The sequence below is a fragment of the Moschus berezovskii genome, chromosome 8 (assembly GCF_049115385.1).
Source record: "Moschus berezovskii isolate FMDL1 chromosome 8, NW_MosBer_1.0, whole genome shotgun sequence".
Classification (NCBI taxonomy): Eukaryota; Metazoa; Chordata; class Mammalia; order Artiodactyla; family Moschidae; genus Moschus; species Moschus berezovskii.
The window spans coordinates 92383857-92400927 of record NC_142467.1 but is presented as its reverse complement, the minus strand read 5'-3'; the positions used below and the strand labels follow the sequence as shown (position 1 = coordinate 92400927).

The 17071-nt window shown below is 56.8% G+C and overlaps 1 protein-coding gene across 1 annotated transcript; it reads right to left on the bottom strand.

Annotated features, from left to right (window-relative positions):
• Positions 1–1196: 1196 nt before the first annotated feature.
• Positions 1197–16083, bottom strand: THOP1 (thimet oligopeptidase 1). The gene is made up of 13 exons (XM_055430631.2): positions 15926–16083; positions 12893–13105; positions 10361–10509; positions 9083–9190; positions 8548–8650; positions 6368–6528; positions 5668–5803; positions 5113–5479; positions 4807–5008; positions 2849–3035; positions 2617–2745; positions 1835–1971; positions 1197–1683 (listed from the first exon to the last, which is right to left on the bottom strand). Exons 1-13 carry the CDS (start codon positions 15939–15941, stop codon positions 1528–1530), a joined length of 2064 nt encoding a protein of 687 aa, XP_055286606.1. The 5' UTR covers positions 15942–16083; the 3' UTR covers positions 1197–1527.
• Between the last annotated feature and the right edge of the window lie 988 nt (positions 16084–17071).

The window sequence follows — 17071 nt, the reverse complement described above, 5'->3', positions numbered from 1 at the left end:
TCACAAAGAGTCAGATGTGACTGAGCGTCTGAGCACACTCAAACTTGAATCCCAAGAACGTGGCAGCCAAGGCTACTCATCCCCTTACTCCCTGCCCGTCCAGGCCTTGAGCTAACCGTTTCCTGCTACCATGACGCTGAATTAGTAGACATGTGATGTACTTTTAACATACACACATTTCCAAACGTGGTGTTTGTTCTGAGACTCAACAGAGGCCAGGAGTCCGGGCAGTCTTGGGCAGGTCCTGCCCTGCGTTCCCCCTAGACCAGAACCACTTCTCCTCCCCCCATATCTCTGCCATAGCCCCGAGCCAAGCCTGCAGAGACCTGGGTAGGTCTTTGGAGGCTCCTATAACGTTCTGCCAGGCCCAGCCTTGGCTGTGCCATATCTCAGGTGGGGTCTCTGAGATGTGGTCAAGGACGCACTCTGGCTTGCAGGTGACAAAAGTCTGCCCAAGCTGACTTAAGCAGGAGAGGGGATCCAGTGGCTCAAAGTGCCAAGTGTGGGGTGGCGATGGGGTCCTCGGGAGGCCTGCCCTGATGGCATGGGCTCCTTTGTACTGAGTAGCCTCTGTCTAAGGACAGCTCTATCTGCCTGACAGCTCATACTCTCCACATTCCAAGTCTGGGGAGAAAACAGAATTTCTTCCCCCAAACTGCTTCAACAAAAATCATGGGCCTAACAGCAACAGCCTCAACTGGACTACCTGTCGATGTCTGGGCTGAACCCTGTGGCTGGGGAGATGACCCACATGATCTGCTTTAACCTGGGGCCCCCGACTCCCTCTGGCATGGAGGGGTCCCCCCAAGAGTGGGGACGCCCACAGGCAGTTCAGGATGTGCTGATGAGAGCAGTGCACTGGCCAGTGGCCACCTGTGCTCAGCCCGGCTGAGGTGGGTCTCCCAGGAGGCCCCACTCAGCCGACAGCCTAACCCTGAGGCTTGAACCCAGAGCCCCACTGCCCAGCCCAGGCTGGACCCACTCCCTGTTTTGCTGTCTATACTGGATCGGGGACTTCCCTGGCAGTCCAGAGGTTAATACTCTGTGCTTCAAACGCAGGGGGCATGTGTTCGATCCCTGGTTGGGGAACTAGGATCCCGCATGCCATAAGGCGAGGCCAAAAAACTCCAAACAAACAAAAAACAACAAATCGGCCACAGCACTGCTCCTGCGGTGGGACGGAGGCAGGCAGAGATCAGGACTGAGTCTTTTTTTTTTTTTAATGGCTGCATTTCAAAGAACTGATTCTTAACTAGGGAAACTCCCAGGAAAGGGCTGCATTAGTGCAACAAAGACGAGTCTTGACCAGACAGGAGACTTTCCAGATACCTCCAGGTGGAGACCTTTCAGCCCATGTGGGCCGATGGGGACACAGGGACTGGGTGGTGGGGGGGAGAGGGACACACAGACCCTCCCCTGCCCCGTCCTTGGGCTGGAGTCCCACACCTGCCCCAACTGGGCACTAAGGCACCTGGGCAGGTGGCATGCGGCCAGGCCCGCCAGGGTGGGGGCCAGAGCCCCGTACCATCAGCAGGCTGGCGGTTCACAGCCCTCCACTTGCAGCCCTTTGCTCAGGAGGAAGGCGTCTTGCTTGGGGTCACGACCCAGGAAAAGCTTCAACATGACACTGGCGTCCTCGGAGCCTCCCGGCCTCAGGATGCAGCTTCTGTAGTCCATGCCAACCTGCCGAGAGGGCATGGGGCTGGAGGAGGGTAGTGCACCCCTCCCTGGCTCCAAGGGGCCCTCGGCATCACCAGGGAGGAAGGACACCCAGCATCTGGGGGCGTGGGGCGCAGGAGCCCTCAGGGCAAAGGGGCCCAGGCCGGCCTCTCACCTTGCCACTCAGGACTCCCTCCTGCTTGAAGCGCGTGTGGAACATGTCAGCAGAGTATACCTCACTCCATAGGTAGCCATAGTACTGGGCATCATAGCCACCCGCCAGGTGGCCAAAGGTTGCAGGCATGTTGGTTCCTAGGATGGACGCGGAGAGGCTCTGGTCATGGCCCTTGGGCCCCCTCAGGATTTTTCCCAAGAGAAGGGCCTCGAAGCAGCCCCGTCTGAGGCTGATGCCACAGGAGGGGAATTGGTCTAACGTTTCTAGAAAATGGGGGTCTTGTGGGCAACTCACAGAGGAAAATAAGTCTTTGCCCACTTTCTGCTCACGCTCACAAGGGTTCACCCAGAGCACCTTACAAGGTCGGCTGCTCAGACTCTGACGAGTCAGGGCTCACCGTGGACAGTGGGGAGCGCATTGGTTACCGCACTCCCTGAAGGAGGTCTTAGAGGCCCACAGAGGAGTGAACGGCGTGTATACACCAACACAGGCATGTTCAAACCTCCACTACTCATACATCTGGGTACAAACCCTTTCCTGACTCCCTGGGCTTCTCACAAAGCATGTGCAGAGCTGCCAGCCCACCATGGCCCCCACGCGCCACCGCTGGAGGAACAGGCCCAAGGACTGGGGTAGGATAAGCCCAGAGGTCAGCGGCTCCTCCTGGGCCTTGGCTGAAGACTGTCAAACAGTCCCCACTTCATACATCACTAGATGACCTTCCCCACCTGGGCAGTGGCCACCACTCCAACCCCTAAGGCACCCAGCTGGAGCACGGCTACCTGGCGTGGCGGGGACCCCGAGGATCTCCTGGCACAGGCGGGCGTACTCCTTGGCTGGGTCTGCAGCTGTCTGCGTATGCAAAGCCTGGTCCACCTTGGCCAGGACGATCTGGCGCAGGTTGAAGAGACCTGGAGGGAGGTGCAGGTGGGGGATGGGGCCGGGGGAGGGGTGGAAGGAGGTGGGGCACTGGGTGTTTGGTGTCCGGGCGGCTCCTTCCTCCCCTAGTCGCACCTGTATTAGCCTGGCGGGACTTGATAAGCTTGTCCAGCAGCTCCTGGGGGATGGAGCTGCCCGTGCGGTAGTGCTGGGACATCCGGAGCAGTGGCTCTGCCTCCCACACCCAGTTCTCCAGCATCTGCGATGGGGCCTCCACAAAGTCCCGCTCCACATGCGTCCCACTGAACATGGCAAACTCGGCCTGTGGGGGGCAGGGGAGGGGGGAACTGTAGGAGGAACCAGACCCGACCAACCCGGGACACAGGGAGGCAAAGAGCCTGCTGTCCAGCAGGTCACAGCGCCCCTCCCCAGCCACAGAGCCCTAGATGCAGTGGATCTAGGTGGCCGGCAACGGCAGGAGCGCCTTTCTCCTCTTTCCTGCATCTTGACATTCTTCCTGAAGACATAGTACCTGATGGCAGTGTGGCTGGAAGCCAGGCCTGGCAGACACAGGGCCAGGTGGGCTGAGTGACTTGGCATGGTCTTCCCGGGACCCAGGGAGAAAGTCAGATGTTACTGGCACCTGGGTCACTGGACCCCTGCCTTTGGGATCCAGCACCAACTGCAAACAAACGTCCTTCTCACAGTCTATTGACTGCCCCATGTGTGCATTCTCATGTTTCTGGGGGTGATTTCTCTGTTCTAGATGGCCCCCCCCAGTGTAGGGCTGAAGTCTATCCAGTGTCTGGGGTGCAAGAAGGCGGTGAGGTGCTCACGGAGATAGTGCGTGTGTCAGATGAGCCTTGTCCAGGTGAGGGTCACAGCCCTGCCAGCCAGGGGCTCAGCATGACTGAACCAACAGCTGGTATCAGACCAGGTGTCATTAAATAGAAACACAGAGCACATGAAGCTGAGTGAGGATCAGTCCTGAAAATGGGGTGACAAAGACTCCCGGGAGCCTGGCTCTGCACTGTCTACAGGGGCGGTGGCTCAGTAACCATTCCCTCCACATTCACGGCGACTTTATAGCACAGAACTGCCTTGAACACTGAGAATCAGCTATACTGAGAAAGACATGATGGCTGCGAGGGAGCCATGAGGGTCACTGGCACAGAAGTGGTCCAGGGACAGCAAGTCATCCCTGAGTGGATCGCAAGGAAGATGCACAAGGGGAGGGGCATGAAGGGGGCTAAACGTGGTGGGGGCGAGCTCTGGGAGACCACCGCCCTCATGCCGCAGATAGTAACACCAAAATGAAGAGCTCAACTACTAAACTCACAGGAAAAAAATTTAGAAAAAACTCTTTGTGCCTTGAGTTAGAGAAGAATTTGCAAAACTGTGTGAGGAAACATTTAACAACTTCAAAGTCAAAACATTCTGCTCAGAAATACAGCAGAAGAGGTCCCTCCACAACTGGAAGCATCCCTCAGCCATGAAAAGGAGAGAAGCCCTGACACTCCCTACTATGTGGATGGACCCTGAGAACACGATGCTCAGTGAGAGAAGCAGACAGAAGGACACACAGGGTGTGACTCCACTGATGGGAAATGTCCAGAGCAGGCAGATCCACAGACACATTCAGTGGGTTCTTGGTTGTCAGGGGCTGGGGGAGGGGTTGTGGGTAGTGATAGCTAAGGTTCGTGAGGGACATTTTTGGGATGATGGAAAATTCCCAGAACAGGGCACTGGGATGGTCACACAGCTTGGTGTGCCGTTCTGAACTGTCCCCTCACGCTCCAGGGCAGCTTGTGTGAGCATGGCTCTCAGGCTGAGGGCTGACCACAAGAGGGCCAAGCACAAGCACATGTGCAGCCAGGCCCCAGGGATGGACGCTCATCTGGGGGCCGATGAGGGAAGTCCCTGGGACTTAGCACAGAGGGAACTGGCTCTGCTTATGCCTTTACCCAGGGCTCCCAGCTTCCGGAGCCACGAGGGCATCCCTTGCTGTTGCTCACATGTCCAGGGCGTGGGATTCAGGGACAGAAGCCGGTACCAGCCTGCCGTAGGCCTCCCTACCCACCCGCCACGCCCACCTGGGAGCAGAGCTGGTGCATCACGTGGCCGAACTCGTGGAAGTACGTCTCCACCTCGTCGTGCTGCAGCAGGGAGGGCGCGTCGGGAGTGGGCTTGGTGAAGTTGGCCACCATGGCAGCAATGGCGATCTGGCGGCTCCCGTCCTTCCGTAGGCAGCCTGGCTGAAGACCAAAGCAGGCCGCGTGCCCATACTTGCCTTCCCTGGGTGGGGACCGGGGACGTGGGGTCAGTCTTGGCCGCTGCGGGTAGGCGGAGAGGGTGCCCAGCCCAGCCCAGCCTGGCTGACGGGTCCCCCATGCACACACCGGGGGTAGAGGTCCAGGTAGAACTTGCCGATGAGCTTGCCTGAGGCCGCGTCCCGCACGGCATACAGCGCCACGTCCTCGTGCCACACGGCGGCGCCCTCCTCCAGCTGGAAGCTGAGGCCCAGGAGCTCCTGGTAGATGCCCAGGAGCCCGCGTGTCACCACCTGCATGGGAAAGTACTCCTTGAGTAGATTCTGGTCCACACGGTAGCGCGTCTCCTCCACCTGGTTCATGTAGTAGCGCATGTCCCAGGCGTTGATGCGCCCGTCAAAGGCCAGGCCACGCTGCTCGCACTCCACCCTCTTCAGCTCCAGGATCACTGCCCGCTCCTGCTCCCCGAGTGGCTTCAGCTTCTGCGCCAGCTCATCTGTGGGCGATGGGGGTTGTGTGAGGCTCAGCTACCTCCCTGGGCCACCCCCAGCCCCCACCACTCACCCCACATGGGACCCCCAAGGGTGGACAGAACGGGGCTTGCAGGCAGCACCTCATCCAGTTGAGGTGGCCCTCAGCCCTCACACCTCCCCCTAGGCACCTGGGGCAAGGGGGCGGGGTTACCTAGGAAAGTGGCCACCACCTGGCTGGTCTTGGCCATGTTCATCTCTAGCACATAGTCGGCATGTGTGCTGAACCCCAGCAGACGGGACTTCTGAGCCCGTAGCCTCACCAGTTCCCTGAGAATGGCGCAGTTCTCCTAGAGCCCACAGATGGACAGAAAGACAGTAGCACTGGAGTCATAGGCCAGGTGTCCACAGGAGGGCTCTCAGGTTCCTGGCAGCTGTGGCTAATGCCCCCACGACCCCCTCCCAACCCCCACTGCCCGGATTTCTCTGCGCTTGGTCCTGTCATAACACATGGTCTTTATAACCCACGGGGCCTCCCTGGGCTCAGGGCTCTGCCAGCACCTGAGGGCTTCACTCAGCCTCCCCAGCTTGTGAGACACACCCAGAGTGACACTGACCAGGTTCACTTACAAGGAGAAATAAGCCTGTTCACAACAGAACCGAAAGCCTAACTACACCTGGAAGCTGACAGAGAACGTCCAGAAGATAAGGGGTCGGGAGCTGGTGGCCAGCAGTGCCGTCTCCACAGCACCAAGGCCCTAACCCAGGACTGCCCCAGTCAAGTCCATGGCCAGGAGAGGGAAGTGCCAACCCCTCCCATCAGCCCTTGGGGGCTGAGCCAGACCCAGGGACGCTGAGAGGGCAGACCGAGATCAGGCCCCGCTGGGCACTGAGCAGTGGAGGTGGTTCCTTACCTCCTTGCACCGGCAGTTGAAGGCCTCCTCCACTTTCCTCCGGGTCTCGGGCACATGGCATTTCTTCAGGAGGGGAAAGTAGTGCGGGTACTTGAGCGTGACCTTCAGTTTCTCATCCTCGGTCTTCTCCAGTGAATTTAGAAAGTCTTCAGGGAGCCCTCCTGTGGGGGCCAAATTGGGGGCTCTGAGGGGACCAGCAGGCCACCCAGCTGAGGTGGGAGGGGTGGAAGCCCCGCTGCATGGGGGGTGAGGAACATGATGGCAGGCTGGGCTTCCCTGTGCCCTTTGCACAAGTCTGCACCCAGAGGAGCAATGTTGAGGGCTCTCCCACCTCAGAGCTCTGCTCCCTCAGGATGCCCTCAGGGAGGCGGGAGGTGGAGCTATGTCCTATCACCTCAGGTCGGCCTGCACCCCAGAACAGGCACCACCCTGGGACAGCGTGGACTGCTGCCTCCTCCCATGTCCTTCCTGGGTGAGAGGTCACAGCAGGAGGTGGAACCTGCTAGGTGGGTTTCCCAGCTCCGGGCAACTGAGGCACCCAGGAGCAACAGCTCCCTGGCAGCCAGATCTCAGTTCCGACCACCCCGCTGAGGCCGGGCCAGGGAGAGGACACAGCGAGCCTAGCTCAGATCATGTCCAATAGGATGTGCTTCAAGAACTACAGGGACGCGTCCATTTGAAGGGGCCAAACTGGAACAATGAGCATCTAAGACAGTGAGGACAGCAAGGACACCCCCAGTGGATAGACCAGGGCCTGGAAGCCCGTGGATGCAAGGACATGGCCGGGGCTGTGGGGGGTTAGTTCTGACACATGCTAGGACACCCACTAAGACAGGGACAGGACACGAGCTGGTGATGGTGGGAGGAGCTGAAGCTGTCAGGATCAGGATCCTTGGGAGAGATGACCGATCATGAGGGGAAAGCAGCCGACACTACAGAGGCGATGCCAGGCGGAAGTCAGTTTAGCCCCAGGATGGGGACTTAGGAAAAGAAGACAGGGTTTTATACATGTATACACGACTTTCTTTAGAGGCTAGGGTGGGGAAGAAAACAGAGACACAACACACTACCTACGATCCTGTAAAATGACACTCCAAAGCCTTTCGCAACCTGGAGAAATGACCCGGCATGGCTCCTACTCAGCTGGGACTGAAACCCTGCCAGGCGGCCACACATGTCCAGCTGCCATCCCAGCTCCGTGAGACCGGTCACCGGGGCTCTGAGTGGCTGTTCCACGCGCTGGGGGTTCACATTCCTGCCCAGGAGGCCAGGCCGAACTAGCCGGGCCCTGGGCTGGACAGTGGGCAGAAAAGCAGCCCCATAGGACAGTGGATTCCAGAGGCCTGGAATGGCCCTTTGGCCTGAGAACCTTCAGAGCCACATCGGCTGTGCTTCCCGGGACACAGCAGTGGGACAAAAAGTCAGGGCAGCAGAGGTCAGCATGATGGACTTGAAGCTCCTGCTCAGGAGAGAGCACATCTGTGTCCCTGAGTCCCTGCTGACCAGAGGGCCAGGGAGTATCACAGCGTATGTGACAGCACAGTCAGACCCCCAGGCAGGGCTCACAGGCCACTGCCCACCTGCCTGGATTCTGCAAAATTGTCAGTGTGGGTAAAACAGAAGCAAATCTGTCAACAGGGAGGGTGTCTGGAGAGGTCAGAACAGAATGTGAGGATTAACTTGAGCTGATTGGGGCCAGAAATGTAAAGCCAGTCATCAGGATGGGTGGGGACCCCATCCTGAGAGGGCCTGTACCTGGGGGCACAGGAGGCACCGTCCCTGGTGATGGGTCTGGAGGCCCCGGCGCAGGAGCTGCACACACACAGGGAGGCCAGGCCCGGGGTGCACATGGGGCCTTGCTAGTACTGTTCTCGCCACTTTCCCACAGGCACCAAGTTTTCAAAATAAGGCATTTGAGGAAGAAGGTAGAAGCTGAGAAAACCTCCCAGGCCCCAGACCTTCAAGACCCCACGCACAGCCAGACTGGGAGGACACCATGAGGTTAAAGGATCATACCTCACAGAACAGGGTAGGGCAGAATCTCGGCAGACAGACCCCGGCCCTCCCCGAGGAAGGATCCGGGAACTTGGGCTCCAAACTCGCGGAGTGCCCGCGGTGAAGAAGGCCCTCCCAGGGAATGCTCCCCGCCCCCGCCCATCACCCTATGCACCTGCACGCACCCAGCTCCTCGCGTGTGAACGGCAAGAAGGTCGTGTCCTCGTTCAGGTTCTTGTTGAAGTCGATGCACAGGAGACTCAGCTTCTTCTTGATGCTCTTGATTTTCTGATGGAAGAAGACTGTTGTGAGAGTCCAGGGGAATGGAAAGAGTGGGGGTTCTAGATTCGGGGCCCCCCAGGGGTTGTGTTGAGCTCAGATATCTGAAGCCTAGACTCTGGGCCCCTGTTCTTGCTTCCCAGTGATCAGTGAAGGACCTGGAAGCAGGGGTGCCCCATAGAGACCACCACTCTCACAGCCCTGGGGAATCTAAGCTTTGGTCATCTTAAGTGACCTAAACTGTTCATTCAGAGTCCCAGAGTCCAGTTCATCTGGTTTTGAGAAACAGAAACTGACCAGCCTGGGTTCAGGAACATGGAGGAGGGGTGCTGAGGAAAGAGCCGGCTCCCCTGGGCCCTGGATCCTGAGCCCTGAGACAGGGTAGGGGCTGGGCCTGGGCCTGGGCGTGGGGATGAGGGTCACCACAGGCTAGGCTCTCACTTCCTGTGTCTCCTCTGGCAGGTGCAGCCCGTTCCTCCGGCCCAGTTTGATTAGTCGCTCCAGGTACCTTGATGCCTCGGGTCTCAGCGAGTCCTTCTGGACCTTCTCCTGGAACAAGAAAACCATAGAGACAGTGCCAAATGCCTGCGAGGCCGTGGAGAAGCAGGACGTCATCACTGGAAGGAATGTAGGATGGTGCAGTTGCGCTGGAAGGGAGTTTGCTGCTGCTGCTGCTAAGTCACTTCAGTCGTGTCCGACTCGGTGTGACCCCATAGACAGGCTCCCCCGTCCCTGGGATTCTCCAGGCAAGAACACTGGAGTGGATTGCCATTTCTTTCTCCAATGTGTGAAAGTGAAAAGTGAAAGTGAAGTCGCTCAGTTGTGTCCGACCCTTAGCGACCCCACGGACTGCAGCCTATCAGGCTCCTCCATCCATGGGATTTCTAGGCAAGAGTACTGGAGTGGCTTGCCATTGCCTTCTCCAAGGCAGTATGCAGGTTTCCTGAAAAGCGAAACTTCCTAACAAAGCAGCTATTGCAGCACTCAGCACTGCAGGCCCGAGCACTGACTCAGGGAACGAGATTCAAGTTCACATAGGACCTTACGTGACTGGGGACAGCCCCAAACCAAAGCTGCTGGGGGCCTCCCCAGGGCAATGGGTGATGGGGCAGCTGTGTCAATGTTAGGACCCTGCTGTGACACTGACCTGTCACAAAATATGACTTTGGGGACAACCATGCAAAGCTCGACCGGGAACTCTCTGAATCGTTTCTTATAACTACATGTGAACCTACAGCGGTCTCAATAAACACTTCAGTTAAACACTGCCTGTGCTTTCTGAGGCCCCCACCCCCGAAACTGCACAAAGTACCCCAGGGTCTTCCTGGTCCCGAGGTGGACATGTCTGGCAGGTTCTAAGAACCACCCACCAGCCATGCGAGGAGCACATGTAGTCCCCTGACACGGGCAGCAGTGCTCAGCCGGCACCGCCAGGGAGGCAGGAAATGCACACATCTGTCACTGGTCCCTACACCTCACGTGGGAGATGGGATGTGCCCTTGAGGCGCCCCAGCAAGGTCAGGGATATGAGATGACATGGCACGTGGGAAGGCACTGCCTGCCTCTCCTCCCTCCTGCTTGTCTCTGTCACGTTTCTAACACTGTCCGTTATGGTGAAACGGTCCCACTGCCCCCGGCAGGGCTCTGTCCACCTCATGAAGCCTGGGGGCAGGACCTCTCCATCGGGGAGGGCCACACTCTGGCCTGGCCCTCACTCACCTGCAGCCAGACAATCCTCTGGTACACGTCCTGCCTCATGCTCATTTCCACATCGAACTCCGACAGCTTCTTGTCCGCCTCTGTGCTGGCTGTGCGGATGTCCTTGGAGGGAGAGACGTGCTGGGGGAAGTCAAGGATGTTCCTCTGAACTGAAACAGGGAGACAGTACAGGTGAGAGAACGGCCCTGCAGGGAGATGGGCAGGTGCAGCCCTGGTTGAGAGATGAGCATGGCTAACCCTGTTCTCAGGGACTCATGGTCCAGATGGGACGGGACTCAGCTCTGGACGCCTCAAGCCAAGAAGGATGGGAACAGGGAGCAGGATGAGACCAGGAAGAGGCTGAAGGGACTCAGCGCCAGAAAGGCACCCCGGCGGCCCACAGCCATGCTGCAGGGCACCAACAATTTAATACTTCATGGCGCACCACGTGCGTGAGACAGAGCGTGTGTGGTGACTGTGAGAACACACACTTGCGCTGTGTCACCACGTGACCCACAGCCCCACTCCCAGGTGGACATCTGAGAGGAGCAGAACACTGTCCACCCAAAAACTGTCCACACATCATCAGAGCAGCGTGATCCATAGTGACCAACAGTGGACACAACCCAGATATCTGTCAGTAGACGACTGGACACACATGTACCTCTGCACATGGGAGCATCCCTGAGCCACAGAAAGGAGAGAAGCCCTGACACTTGCTACCACATGGACAGACCCTGAGAATACGATGCTCAGTAAGAGAAGCAGACACAGAAGGACACACAGGGTGTGACAGAACTGATGGGAAACGTGCAGAGCAGGCAGGTCCACAGACACAGGGAGCGGGTTCACATTGTCAGGAAGTGACTGCTAATGGAGATGGGGGACCTCTTTGGGGTGATGGAAGGTTCTAGAATCAGATACTGGTGATGGCTGTATATGCTAAATACAATAAAAACCAATGAAATCTAGGCTTTATACAGGCAGATTACATGGCATGTGAAGTGTATCTCAACAGTTCTTTTATACCACCAAGTGGTATACAGAAACTTAGTTGCCCAACCAGGGATTGAACCTGTGCCCCCAGCAGTGGAAGCATACAGTCTTAACCATCAGACCATCAGGGAAGCCCCCTTCAACAGAGCAGTTTTTTCAAAAGTGTGTACTTTGCGAGGGCGGGGGAGGAGGGGCCTGAAGTACCATCACAGTTTGGTGGCTTCCATGGCCCCAGGCCACTGAGAACATCCCAGGGCTGCTGGGTCAGCTTCACAGTGGACCCTCCAGAGGTGGTGACCAGCTCAGCTGACTGGACCAAACACGGCAGGGTCTGAGGGGGCTCCGACACAAGCTGCCCGATAGCAAGCCATGAAAAGGACAGAAGCGGCCTTTGCGCATGTGGGCTTTGAACGCTGTGATGGCACTGAGCCTGACAACAGAACAGCAGAGTGTGGGATTAGTCCGGGCGGCTGGCTGGGCTGAGGGGGCGCAGGAAGGGGCACCAGGCAGGGCTCAGCCTGCACTCAGAGAGCCCAACACCCAGCAAAACAGCGGGAGAGGCTTCCCAGGTGGTCCAGTGGCTAAGACTCCAAACTCTCAATGCAGGAGGCATAGGTTCAATCCCTGGTCTGGGAACCAGATCCCACGTGATGCAATCCCTGGTCTGGGAACCAGATCCCACGTGATGCATGGCACAGCCAAAAAAAAAAGAAGTAAAATATTAATATAATTTGGTCTACTGAGGGGAGATGGAAAGGCCACAGGAGTGGGGGTGTAGAGACTAGATCTTGTCTGGCAGGGTCACACCCCAGGTGGGAATTTGCACCAACCAGCCTCCAGAGCCTCCTGTTGGAGATGAGAGGGGAGACTGAGGTCTGCCCCACCCCAGCAGGTGACTGGGGGCAAAACTGGTCTATGGGCTCTTGATCCACTGCCTGCACCATGGCCCCAATGGGGTGGCCCCTCTGGACTCTGAGCGTGCAGCCAGGCCTGGCACACCCAGCGCCATGCAGCATCAGGGACACGTGAGGATCCTGCAGCCCGAGTTCAGGGATTCTAGACAGTTCTCAGAGGAACAGCTTTCCCAGAGATACAGAGACAGGGGTTTCCCTAGCTCAGCGTTCTCTGCCTTGTCAGCCTCTGAAGAGGGGGCTTGGGAGGCGGACTGGGGATCTGTCTGACCACACAAAGTTGTAGGACAGACCCCCATGGATGAGAGGAGGGAAGGAACTCCAGAGTGACGAGAAGGGTGCCCCAGGGCATCAGGTTACCTAGAGCACAAGGAGGTGGCAGGGGGCAGAAAACCAAAGGGGACCAAGTTCAGCTGCTCGGAGGAAACAAACAACCCCTGGGGCGCCATTCAAGGCTGGCAGGTGAGCTGGTCTGATGACACCCATTCTGGGCCCTCAGATGATGCGGCCCCGGGGTACAGAGCAAGCCAGCCAGGCCTGGATGCCTCCCGCTGACCAGGCCCACAAGGGGCCTTTCCCAGACAGTGCCTCTCTCCACTGGGTCCCTGGGTAGGAGGTGGCGTTGCCAGGTCTGGACATGGCTCACCTGTGTAGGACACCTCCACGTCAGCCAGCGCCTTGAGCGTGTTCTCGTAGGACACATCCTGGGGCTCCTGGGCGCCCACGTGGTCATACACGCGCTTGGTCTGCTCGATGAGTTCGGTGGTAAGCTCGGCAATCTGCTGGGCACTCAGGTCCCACCGCAGGTGGTTCACAGCCGAGCATGGAGCCGCCACGTCCAGGGCATCCCCTGTGCAGGCTGGACCCAGGAGACAGATCCCATACCCAGCAGGTCTGTGTCAAGTTCACAATCAGGGTCAGAGTAACAGGGTGGGGGGAGACCCCAGGGCTGTGTGTGGATGCATGGAGCGATCGGTCCTCAAGCATAAGGGGATCCTGCCCCCAGGGAACACTGTGGTTGTCACAATCAGGGAGCGATACCACTGCATCATTGGAGTCAGGCATGCTGCTCAACACCCCAGAGTGCCCAAGACAGCCCCCGCAGGAAGACTCAGACCCAAAGTCATCAGTGCTGAGCATGCACCTACGCTTCACTGAAAGAACACCTGCCTGCAGGGTGGAACCCCGAGTTCCCTGAATGTGACACGTGACATGTTTACTGTGTTCCTTTTCTAAAAGAGGGGGAAGCCTGACAATTAAGACTTCCCCAGCCCCCAGCCCTCCCCCCCACCAAGAGTTTTCTGGATGAGAGTTTGGTCTCTACTGACAGTTGTTCACTTAAAAATCTTTGGGTGGTGTTCTGTGGTATACTTGCCCTCACTGGGTTCCAAGACAGTTCTGTCCTCCGCACCCTAGGTTGCCCCATGTCACAGATGGGAACCCTGAGATTGCCTGATCCCATAGCCAGCAAGCGATAGGGATGATTCAAAGTCAAGCAGCCTACTTCTGCTCCCATGCCATGAACTAGCAGACGGCGCTCACCCCATCTTTGGAAATCTGCACACCCTGTGGTAGGGTCCTGTCCCCTTTTCAGGGCTCCACTCAGGATTAAAGTTCAAACCCTTTATCAGAGTCTACACCTGTGGTTGCCAAACACTGTCACAACTGTTTCTGTCTAGCCCCTGAGCTAAAGGTGATTCTGCTGTGACCAAGAAGTTGTGTGGCCTGCCTGCCAAGTCTAAACCACTTGGCCCTACACAGACAGGTTCACTGACCCCTGCTCTACTTGGTCCAGACTCTACTGGGTCCAGCACAGCAGATCTGGCCAGCTGATTTGGTCAATTTCTCTGGGCCCGGCCACACAGGCTTTCTTCGAGAAGTTTCCTGAGCCTTCTTACAGTTGTCCCCTCTGCCCAGAGCCCTACCATATCAGTCTTCCTTTTCACATACCTTTCTCAGAGAGGCCCCTGATGGCGTTTCTGTAGCATCTGTAGGTTGGCAATGGCTATACCTGTCTCAAGTTACTTGAGTTAATGAATAAAGCCTGTGCTTTCCCTCCAGCTGGGTGTAGGACACCTAACAAGCAAGCAGAAGGGGCTGCTCCAGGAAATGTCTACCAGTGCTTCGTTCTCCCCTTCTGGCAGGCAGGAGTGGTGCAAGGCCACATGGTCCTGATCTCCCTGCTTTTCAAACATTAGGGTGGGGGTGTCTTTGCAGGAAGCTGCTGGCTCAGGACTGTGTTTGGTGTCTCTGGATTGCTTTTTTTTTTTTTTACAGTATTATCAACACTTGTGGCTGGATCATTCTCTGTGTGGGGCCATCCTGGGCACTGTGGAATGTTGAGCAGCACCCCTGGTCCCCATCCACTCAATGCCAGGAGTACTGCCAGTCATGATGACCATAGATATCCCCAGACATGAGTCCCACAGGAAGACACAATCACCCCAGCTGAGAAAAAAAAAGTCCCTTAAATCAACAGAGGTTAGATTTTCCTGGCCAAATGGCTGCTTCAAACTTAGGGAAAACCTTTGCAGGATAATTTGGATTTCAAGAACTGCAGAAGAGGGACTGTGAGTCTGCATTCGAGTTGGTGGTAAAGGAGGGCTCCAGGAGCTCAGGAAAGGCGGGAGACCTGAGTGAACTGCAATTGTCAGGAAAATCTTTTGGTGGAGTTAGGGTTTGAAAACTTTGAGCAGGCATGTTTGTAAACACTCACCGTCACCTACATGCCAGGTCTCTGATCTAACAATCCTGAACCAAAAAAAGCAGACTACATTCCTGCCTTCCTGAGGCCTGAAGAACTGTAATTATGATTATCATTAATACAATTATCATCATCATTGCAATAGGCTGCAGAGAGAACTGGGGGAGGATAGGTTGGGCAAGACAAAATTCGAGGAGGACCTACTCAACATCCTGGGCGACTTCCTATAACACGGTTGGTATGCAGGTGACATTGCTCCCCTAAAGGAAAACGCTTCTGTGGCGCCCCATTGTGTTTCACATAAAAGGGGCCTGCAGCTGTGCCCTAGCCAAAATGACTTGTTGCTCCCCAAAAGTCTTGGTGTGCTTGCCTCCCTCGTGGTTCCCACCACCTAGGACAGCTGCTTCTCCCCACCAAATCCAGGCTGAATGAAATGCTACCTCCTCCGAGAAGCCCTCCAGGACCACCTTCCCTAAAGAAGCACCACCAGCCCTGGCACCGATCACTGTCTAAAGCCCCCGCCTGCTTTTTGCCTGTCGAAAGTCCGGCTGTGGAACTAAGTCTGCTGCTGCTGCTAAGTCGCTTCAGTCGTGTTCGAGTCTGTGCGACCCCACAGACGGCAGCCCACCAGGCTCCCCCGTCCCTGGGATTCTCCAGGCAAGAGTACTGGAGTGGGTTGCCATTTCCTTCTCCGGGAACTAAGTCTAGAACTCCTGGAGTCGTCCACCTCAGGGCAGACCCAACCTCAGGAGAAGTAATGGAGTTTGCCGAATGAGTGAAGCGCTGGAAAACCTGGATCATTCATTCGGCAACCGAGGGGGCGGGGTTCCAGGCTCGCCGACCCCCATCCCCAGCCTGGGCCCAGGTCACTCGAGGGTCACTGGCTCCGTTCTAAGGCCCCAGGGGCGACCCCGGGGGAGGGGCACGGAGCTCCCAGGTCCGACAAGCGGGGTCACGCCGAGAGACGGCCTGTACCTGCAGGAGGCTTCATAGCTGGCGGGTGTGCACCGGCGGCCCCTGTCTCCACCAGTTCCGTGTCGGCGCAGCAGCCGGCAGCCTCCGTCCACTCAGAGATCGCAAATGTCCAGACCGAGGCGCCCGCCGCCCGCGCGCTCACTGAATGCTGGGAGACGCGTGCGCTGGAGGGCAGGGCGCTTGCGCACCCTAGCTCCGCCCAAAACCCCTGGCGGTGCTCCAGAAGACTGACTCACTCTGCGCCTGCGCCGGAACCACCCCCGTTCGTCATTTGCTCTAGGTGGTGAGAGGGTGGAGCTTTCGGGGAGGCGGAGGGAGAGGCGTTTCCGTGGAAACGCACACAGCTGGCACCTCCCAGGTTTTTCGCTGGGCTCTTTCTGGCAGTAGTTGGCTTGGGCTTCCAGCTCCTGTATTAATTTATATTAGCCTCCTTTCTACATTAGTTGTGTATTTGTCTAGCTTTAAAACTTTTCTCCCTTAAGTAAGGTCATCCGTGATCGCTTACCACGTCTCAGGCGCTTATCCCATTCCCGGTATCCTGCCCAATTTCAAGTATCTAATGAATAAAGAAGGTGCGCCACATACATAGCTGAAACCAGTTGGTCAATAATAACAAACACACATTTACTTAAAAAACAAAAATGTGTGTAAGCAAGTAAGTGTTGTTGAGAAGGCTTCAGAAAACGGATCCAAGACTTCAAACAACAGGTATTTTGAAACAGTGCAGTTGCCTGACCTAGGGATCATTGGTTAAAATCTTGAGGCGGTCCAGAGGTTAGGACTCCACTCTTTCACGTTGGTGATGGACAGGGAGGCCTGGCGAGCTGCGGTTCATGGGGTCGCAAAGAGTCGGACAGGACTGAGCGACTGAACTGAACTTTCACTGAAGGGGGCACAGGTTTGATTCCTTCTCCGTAGGGCCCCGAAGAGTCGGACACGACTGAGCATGCACGTATGCATAGAAAACGAAGCGCAGTGCGCAATAAAAAAAAAAAAAAATCAACCTTGAACCACTTGAGTCACCCAGAAACTCACGAGAATTAAATATGCCCCCAAACCCACCTCCTTTATTTATCCTTCATTTCTACAAAAGAAATGAAAATACTCTGGGGTGTTAAGTGTGCGTGCGTTTTAAGTAGGGTAAAA

Bases quoted from the DNA above. Each gene is read 5' to 3' on its own strand.
- THOP1 (XM_055430631.2), bottom strand. The intron at 8,651-9,082 runs GTGAGAGCCTAG...TTCTTCCATCAG, and splicing joins TGCCAGAGGAGACACAGGAA to AAAATCAAGAGCATCAAGAA. The intron at 5,009-5,112 runs GTGTGTGCATGG...GTCCCCACCCAG, and splicing joins TACCTGGACCTCTACCCCCG to GGAAGGCAAGTATGGGCACG.